The sequence below is a fragment of the Diadema setosum genome, chromosome 18 (assembly GCF_964275005.1).
Source record: "Diadema setosum chromosome 18, eeDiaSeto1, whole genome shotgun sequence".
In the NCBI taxonomy this organism is placed as follows: Eukaryota; Metazoa; Echinodermata; class Echinoidea; order Diadematoida; family Diadematidae; genus Diadema; species Diadema setosum.
In genome coordinates this window covers 1,455,432-1,464,840 of record NC_092702.1, presented here as the reverse complement: position 1 = coordinate 1,464,840, position 9,409 = coordinate 1,455,432, and the positions used below count along the sequence as shown (strand labels likewise).

At 37.4% G+C, this 9,409-nt stretch overlaps 1 protein-coding gene across 1 annotated transcript in view; it reads right to left on the bottom strand.

The window, feature by feature from the left end:
- Positions 1-3,344: 3,344 nt before the first annotated feature.
- LOC140241568 (exocyst complex component 4-like) overlaps positions 3,345-9,409 on the bottom strand; it is a 59,244-nt gene continuing 53,179 nt past the window's right edge. The window contains exons 18-23 of the mRNA XM_072321304.1: positions 9,235-9,324; positions 7,606-7,752; positions 6,631-6,749; positions 5,816-5,911; positions 4,991-5,102; positions 3,345-4,107 (exon numbers count right to left, since the gene is read on the bottom strand). Of these exons, the coding sequence (XP_072177405.1) occupies positions 3,949-4,107; positions 4,991-5,102; positions 5,816-5,911; positions 6,631-6,749; positions 7,606-7,752; positions 9,235-9,324 (723 nt within the window). The 3' untranslated portion in view covers positions 3,345-3,948. The remainder of the gene's footprint in view (positions 4,108-4,990; positions 5,103-5,815; positions 5,912-6,630; positions 6,750-7,605; positions 7,753-9,234; positions 9,325-9,409) is intronic.

Below are 9,409 nucleotides of genomic sequence, written 5' to 3'. Positions count from 1 at the left end.
TCTCATTGTTTCTGGCATGATATTCATATTCTCCATCAATGCAAAAGACAGCGTGGTTTCAGTAGGCAAGGAGTGTTCTTTGGAAGAGAAAAACTCTTGATCAGGACTCGTCTTGAAAACCTCTTGATAAAGTCATTAATTTAGATGTCTTATTCTTGAGCAATTTGACAATGCAATCATACACTGCAATGTCAACACAGTTGTATTTCTATATGCATGAGACACTAGCTGAAATGTCTGTTTACAATGAAAGTACATCTGATGTGTGACAATACGTTTGTCCTGATAGCCTAATGGAATGTTGTTGTTTTTTTTCTTCCAACAGTGAAATACATTGTACATGTAGTTGGCATACATACATGGCAACTGAGCAATCTGAAGGTAAAATTTTGGAACATTTTGGGAAAATCTTTATATATTAAACTGCAAAAAAAAAAAAATATATATATATTTTTTTTCCCTTCGTCAAAAAGTTGTTAAAGAGGTCATCGAAGAAAAAAAGAATCTTCTGCCCCGTCTAAAAAACATGACACGAAATGGAACAACCAAAAGATAAAAAATGAAATAAAATATTTATCATAATATAGTCAATCGAAGTAGAAATAGTGGCATGAAATTTTCTTTTGCACTGACAATGATTTAGTTGCCAAAAGAAAAAAAAAAAAATAAATGGCAAATGATAGCCATCCTATATAGGTATTATCATTGTACTTCCAGTTTCCTATATTTTTTATTTTCATTTATTTATTCTTTTAATATACATTTAACCTTGCTTAAGTCGAATAATCACCTTAGTCGAAGGTCTTTTCCAGTCCTCTTCTCTTTATATTCTATTGATTTTAATCCACATGAGTCAAATTTCTCCTAAGTTGAAGCTATTTCTTCAGTCCAAATAAATTTGACTTAGGCAAGGTTGACTGTACTTCCAGTCTCAACACATAACACTTAATGACATATAAAAATATTTCTATACTGCTTTACACATGCAACACACACTCTAAGGCATGCAAATCTTAACTATAACATACACACATTTCATGTTTGGTACAATAGTGTATATTGCACATATTTTAAATTAAACATATTTTATCATAAATATGTCCTTGTTTAAGAAGAAAAGCAGGGAGACAATGCTACGTGAGGTGAACGTAACAAACAATAAATAATGAATACACAAATAAAATATCTAACACAATCTGCCTACATCTGGCTGCTAGCAGTTAGAAATATAAATCACACCTCATTGTTAAGTCATAAATCACCATGGTAACACATCTAATTATAGCAAAGGCATTTGCCTCTTGACACCTGGACTACAAGAGTCATCCATATGCATGAGAAGCATAGATGATAAAGGTATGAATATGCAAGAGCATTGTTGAGGCAATGGTGGCATTCACACTTGAAAGATTCCTAAAACAAAGAGGAACTACACAGTACATACTCTGTGATTATTTGTTAGAATTTCAGCCAACTACAAGAGAGGAACATTAACATCACCAGATTCTTTGACATTTTAAGAGTGCCTCATCTTGAGACGAATGTGGTATAAAATCAAATCATATTGTTGTCCCCAGGTGATGCTATCATTATAGGGACTACCTGTAAGCAGAGCAAATGCATGTAGACTTTTATTGACTCATCATACCTTGATCATCACATATGAGGCCAAAAGAATATCTAAATAGTGCCATGTATCTTATGATAATATTTCTACTATTTTTCTTCAGATTACTTAATAGATATGCCCACAAATAAAAAGAAAAACATACAAACAAAACAAAACACACCTTCCAAACCAAGATTTTGCCTGTGACATCATCTGTCAATCAATGCTAAAGTCCTAATATGATAAACAAGTACACTGGAATGCACCTTCCCCTCCACTGAGCATAAGTTGCATATTTCCCTGCAATTTCTTTTGTTAATTATAGTAGTAACATCATATTAAATGACATTATCATGAAATATATGGCACACCTGTAGATATTCATTTGGCCACATACATATCAAGTGATGTTGAAGGTATCACGAATTCATGCAAGTCAATATGCATCTGCATTATACAGTTCCTTGAAATGTACCGGAAGCACAAAACAAAAAACAAAAACAATGAAGAGCAACACCAAAGCATACATGAGAATAATAGTGGTGACACATACAGAGATTCCAACCCAAAGCACCTTCTGATCTGGAGATTCTCCCGCCTGAAACCCCTAGCAAACGGGAGACTCCAACTTGATGTGTGCGAAGCACGAAGTTCCTAGGGTTCTAGATGCTCTCTTGTGCTATCTAAGGCTTATTTTTTCAACATACGATAGAAATAAGTAAGAAATCCCTTCCAACGGGAGACAAAGAGCCAGGGCGGGAGAAATTAGATCTCAAACGGGAGAACGGGAGATTTTGCAAAAATGGGTTTTCGGCGGGAGATCTCCCGTCGAAAACGGGAGAGTTGGAGTCCCTGCACATATCCCTTACTTGCAAAGTTCACCACAGTCTAATATTTATTTAAAGAAAACTTTTCAACTTCTTTTAGCACGATGTAGAATGCATAAATCTTCAAACAAATTGGTTGGTGGTAAAACTGACAATGTTACAAAAAAGCACGAAAATGTGACTTAGTGAGCAGGCATATAATACTTACTGCATTGAGATCAACCTGATACGTAACTAACAATCATTACCAAACAGTAGTTAACCTGTAATTTCCTGTTTTATGAAGAGAAATGAGTTTCTTGTGACATTCTTTCAGCAAACACAAACTTCACAGCAACATACAATCAGACAAAGAGGACTCCTTTGAGAAATTGCTGCTAAATTTTCAATTCTAACAGCTGAGAGAATTTTCACTGTAAGAGTTATAGTGTTATTTACTTCTTGTGGGAACTAGAGAGTAAAGGGTAAGTCATATAGACAGGACATACACACTAAAGCTGATTGGATTACAGCAATGAGGTCGTACCTTTTCAATCTACAGGTTAACAGTTAGGTTTTTTTTTTTTTTTTTTTTGCCACTAACTACAACACTTTGTTACTACTGATTAGCATTAACATATGTCCCACAAATGTGTCTGCAATTTATTACTGAACCTTGTAATCTAAAGAAGGGCTTGAGTAATGTATAACACAAACCATGGTTCAAGGTACTACCCAGTGTCTAATATGTGGGACTGAGGAGTGGCATGATATTCAAATATTTGATGTGGAAAATATTCAAACGAAGTGTATCTTGTGTTAAAGAATTACTGCCTGTCAATTGTTAGCAAGATGCGTGGCTACTTCAATAAAAGTATGGAACTTAAATTTCTTATTGGCCGATGAGTTGTATCCCATAATATAAAAAAAAGGTTGTTACCTCATATCGTTGATCTCTTTCAAAAGAAACCTTGGGCCTACTCTCCCCGTGCTTGCCTGTAACCATCTTAAAGCAATACACACACAGTGTAATAGCTGCAGTCACACCGGCAAAACATCTCGAAGTTAAGTTCTAAAAGTTTGGCCAGTCTGAATACACTTCCCCAAAACTTCCAAAACTTCTCAGAAAACTTTCCACTAAAAGTAGGGAAATTTCCTGAACTCTCGCAAATCTTCCAGAAGTTTGTGCAGTCTGAAAGCATGCAACTCAAACATCGTAAAGTTTGTCATGCGATCAGTCCACTGCCCGTTTGTAGAGCCTTTGAATTGCGCACTCATTGGGGGTTATGGGCATACGTTCTTTACATTAACAATGATTAGCTCTAAGATGGTGCACACCTCCTGTGCTATGCATGCACACCAGTGGCCCAAACTTTGAGAGCTCTATTATCGACAACTGAAACTCTAACAAGTTTGGACTGCAAGAGCGAATAATTGAGCTAATTTTGCGAAGTGTTCTCGAAGCTAAACTTCTCAAAGTTTTGCCAGTGTGACCGCAACTTGTTTCCTTGCTCTGTCTGAAAGAGGCGCAAGCTAGACAGCTTCTGTCATGATCTCTTCCAGCTTCCTGAGGCGTTGGCCGAGAGATTTCTGGTCGTATGCGGGGCTGCTCCGTTGGAGGAGGTTGATGATGTTACGGTACTCAAGCTCCTTGAAGGCTGCTCCCTGCTCAACTATACTGTTTAGGATATCCTGGAGAGGGAGACAGTGAGAAAATATGAGGGTTAGATACCAGGTATATGTATCACAACTTCCAGTCATTGTAGACCTTCAGAAATGGGACCCAGTGTTTAGGCTTGAGGTTTAGCATAAACACTTGTCTTCTTTTTTGTGTTCCTTTCTCTATATTTTGTGTGCTTACGATGGTCATACTTTATCTAGCAGAGTACAAAAACTGTATTTTCCATGGTAGCTGTTGCAAGTGTTGAAAGCCACAACATATTTTTCATTCATCTTCCACTGCTTGGAATTTGCTTGCAATATATCGAAAGGATCTACGAAGAAACTTGTTTGGCTGATGCGATATGCAAGGATAACATGTTGTCTTGAAATATTTTGGGCTAAAAAATGTCAAATGATTTTGAACGCATGCATACCACTTTTATTCCAGAAACACCCCTTTTCCATTCAGTAGTGGGCAAGTAAAACGTTTCCTGGCAATCGATGACAAGCTTCTTGTGATTCACTCTAACACGGAAGATCAGTGAGTATCGCGAGGTTGCCCAATTCGTCAATTATCGATATTTGCTCATAAAAAATTACGTATCAACCACTATCAGGTATGCTCTCAGACTGTCATGCTTCCAGTGAACCTTTTTGGCCAATATTTTGCTTTTTTGTTGTTACTCAACTGAAATTGTACTATTAATGCATCATTCCACACCTTTCTCATACACAAGTGTACATTTTAAAGCAAAAATTGACTGTTTTGCAGGCATATGAGAACTTTGTTTTCATTTTAAAATGTTACTTTGATGATTGCAATCACTGCAACTTGCAATAACAGAAAAAGGTCCCTAATGACGTAATTGCACTGCAAACTGGTATGAGGGACTCGCTCTGTAGGCACACTCACATCGGTGTTCTTGTACATGAGCTCATAGTATTGTCGGGCGTGGTCCAAATCCGTCTCCCTCGACATAGTGATGTTGGTCAGGTTCTGCTGAAGGATGAAGATGTTCCGGCACCTGAAGAGAATCGGGAAACAAAAGCTGAACATTAATCTGATGACTGAAACACAGGATAAACTGAAAGAGAAAGTTTGTCAATCAAAAGGTGCACTTCCATGTCATGTTCAGCATGGCTTTAAACACAAACATAGTGAAATTAAGCACTAAGAATGGGCAGTGTTTCATCAAATTTGACATAAAATACAATATTCATGGATCTTAAAGTTATGTGGATTTTTATGAATGAAAAATTAATCACAACTACATATACATATATAGAAAAGGTGATGACATTACTGAGTTACAAGTCATACGTAATGACCTACATATAAATATTTACTAAGTTTCCTGCTTTTAAACAAAATCAACATGAAAAGTTGTACCATTTGCATCAAATTACTGTTGTTATATTGTGATGTCATAGTACGATATCACAATAAATGAATGATTGCATGGTACCATAACAGTTGAATGATACTACTACCACAGCCAACTAGCCTATCACATTCTAGAATTCAACCCATTATCAAGGCAGTAGCTAAAATAGCACATTACTAAACAACTCCACAGTCTCCATGAGTGCAGATTATGATCTAACTTAAATCCAGTTGGAAAGGATTCATACCAACATTGTCTTGGTTGAATCACATGAGCACAATTTTAAGCAGAAATTAACAGTATTGCAGGCATGGAAGGAACCACATTAAACAAAATATTGTCTTGTCACTCACATTTTCTTGATTCCATTTTCGTTGATTCTCTTGATGTACTGTGAGCTATTGATGAGTAGATACGATACAAGATGACCTAGGCCTTCAAAGACGTACCTAAGAAATCAAGAGTAAATGACAAACACACCATAATTTGACAGAATAGAAACACGCATAAGATTGAAAACAAGTCCTTAAAAACTAAAATTTCCAACTTTCATGTTAAGGTGTGGCTTTCCTTCCACAGTAAACTCTGCCCCTCAACTACACTCTCCAAAGCTGCGAAAAACAAGTATTGATAGAGCCTACCAGGTACCCAGTAGGAAACAAAATGCTTTGGTGATTGGACTTAGCATTTGTGTATCACAAAATGGCAGTCTGCATGGCTGCCAACCTTGTAAACAACTGTGCAGTATTCTGAGGGCCGAAAAGGCATATTTTTTGGCAGAAAGAGAGTATGTTTTTACCCTTTCTGCAGTAGACATGTGTAGTATTACAACAGTTTAGGAAAAACTGTATTTTCCACGAAATGTGCAGTATTTTGGGGAAAAGAGTATGAAATGCTGAAAAAAAAAAGTAGCAGTTGGCTTCTCCAAGTCTGGTTGAAATGCTCACAAAGAAATGGAGTAAGTGTACAAGAGGCATGTGGGTTTGACTCTGACAATCTGGTTATGTTGTAAAAACACTTTGAGCACTACTGATATGCTGGAAGGGCAACATGCAAAGAAGAAAGAAGTTAACAGCTCCACAAGAAGACAGCAGTTCTATGTGTTAATTACATATGAATAGTCCTTCATCATCACATCCACTGTTTGTGGTAACCCATGGCAACTCACTTGAACTTGGCTGGATGTAGACTAGTATGGAGAGCCTCCTCTAAGCTGGTGAGGTCTTTGCTCAGCTTGATGACATTGGGATCAGGGTCCACACTATCCACGCTGGTGAAGAAACTTGACTGAGGGATACAAAGAAGACCAGACATCGCAGGTAACTAACTACCTTCATGAGGAATTCATTATAGTTCAGCTACAACAGCTACATTCATGCTTAAATGCTGAACAGAGGTCATGTTAGACTCTTGAGCGCCACTCAAAGATCCATCGTAGCTTCAACACACTATTACAGACAGTTGACTTTCAGAAAAATTGTACATATCTGTTCTGTATAGTTTACTTCTAACACATTCCCACATGATCTGCATCATATGAACAAACAAAATAAAACCATAAATTCACAAACTTCCTGAAGACTACCAAACAAATAATTACAAACATAGATACTGGTACATGTATTCATGGCAAGTGTTATCAAGTTTCACTTTTTATCTAAATGAAAGATATGACATAATTTGCTCACTGAAGATCTACTTATTATGCAATTTCCATTTTATCAGCTGACTTACAAACATGACAAAGAGTGTCTTCTTTTCTCAACCCACTCATGGTATGAATGTGAAGTCCCATAATTCTGTTTGTTAAAAATCTTAAAACTATCAAAAGGGTGTAAACTGACTAATGATGGGAATTTTCAGCACTCTTTAAAATTCCTATCTCTTGTTTACAAAAAAAAAAAAAAAAAATCCAAGAACAAATTCCAAGAACTACATGAAAACACTACTGTCAGAAAAAAATGGTTTGCTCTTGTACCTGCTACTGATTTTTGCTGAAAATATGAATTCACAAGTAATTTGTTTGACACTGATATTCTCCAAGAATAATCACAGCTAAATGGAATTATACAAAAAAATAAAGATATAAACTGCTGACAGGAAGAGGGTAGAAAAACTTGGTTACACCTCGCTGGGAACTCACTTGCTTGGTGACCGGCATGAGGAAGAAGAAACAGTGTAGTCGCACTTCTAGATGGAGGACCAAGAGACAGGTGTCGGCCAGGTCCTGGAACTCTCGGGCTAGACTGATGAGGGACTGGAGAAGACTCATGTCTACCGGTGGGATTTCCTGCAGGGGTGCAAGGCAGCAACCATCTTTTAATAAGCTAACACTGTTAGTCTGGTAATAATTTCTTACACATTTAGACCTACGTATCGACTTCTTTCAACTGAAGAGAAAACACTTCAGGAAGCTCTTCTTCCTCATCTTCTTTTTCTTCTATCCCTTTAGTCTAAGACTGCCGGGGCGCTACAGATAATCTGCCAACCAGCTTCTCACTTTTCCAACCATTGTCCTCACTTTTCATGGCATCGCTCAACATAAGTGCCTGCCTACTCCAAAATATCTTCCTCTTGAGAACGTTCACTGCGTACTTCTACACAAAATGCATGATAAGCTGGATTGATACAATTAGGTGTAATACACATATCTTGTTGTATTCTAACCTAATTCTTTTCATGTATAACTCTTCACTCACTATAGAAGCCACACTTTTCATATGTTCACATCAAACCTCTTCACTTTAAAGTGTGAGATTTTCAGAGAGTCCATATGGCCTTTACTGTTAATGTAATTCCATGTATTTGAAGAGACAGAACTTTCACTTTGATGACATATCATATACAAGTGATCAATGGCAAAATATGTTTTCTTCCACTACGGGACTGACAATCTGCTGTGGTGAACAAAGAGCATACACACAAATGAAACACTGGACAGCCATCGAAGTGGAGAAGGTGCACATTATGATATACCTTGGTATCTAGTAGGGCACTGTAACATTTAAGCTCAAATGCAGCAATGTGTTTTTTATTAAAGTGTTATTCGCGATGTGACTTTCGCCAACGATATAAGGTCATCAAAGAGCATACCATGTATTATGAAATTTAACAGTTGATATCAACTGTGTTCATACACTAAGCCACAAGTTTGTGTTCATACACTAAGCATACAATAGTGTTCATACACTAAGCCATAAGTTTGATATTTTGCTTATCTTGGGCCCAAAGATTAACTAAACCCTTATGGTACTGTGCTTTGTTCGCCAATTGGCATGCACACTGGAGTGCTTTCTTACTTGCTTGGACTCAGCTGTCTGGAAACTAATTGTCAATGAACAGAGACTACCGAAAGCTCTAATCCCTATTGTGGTCTTTCTGTAGGACTGAAGCACACTGCTACACCTGAGTGGGCTTACTAATCTACAGCTAGGTCAAGTTTGAATGGATTACACAATGCTGATGGAAAGGCTTGGGCGCATAAAGGATGTTAGTATCTTGGCTCTAATGAAATACAGTGTAATGCACAGTCTCACACAGAGGCCATTGTGATGTGATGGATTCAGAAGATTACATGATCCCCACTCATTGACACTATAAATGTAATTGTCAGGATTTTAGTGTCAATCTGTGACTGAAGCAAAGCACAGGATGTGTGAATGGCTGATACAACACAGGAAGGGTTGACCATTATGTACAATGCTATGGAGTCTTCCTGTGGTAGTCAGGACTCAAAGCACATAAAGGACTATTAACAAGTGTGACGGCTTACCAGCAAGGGAGTGCCTGGGACGTTGAGGGTATTGAATCCTGGACTTGGGAGGAGGCCAGCAAAACCTCTCACCCTCGACGCAAACCATTCCTGGAAGGATGAGAAAAGAGAAGGAGACTTTTACCATCAGACTCATTGATTGATTGACACTTCAGGGTCCTATTTCATAAAACAT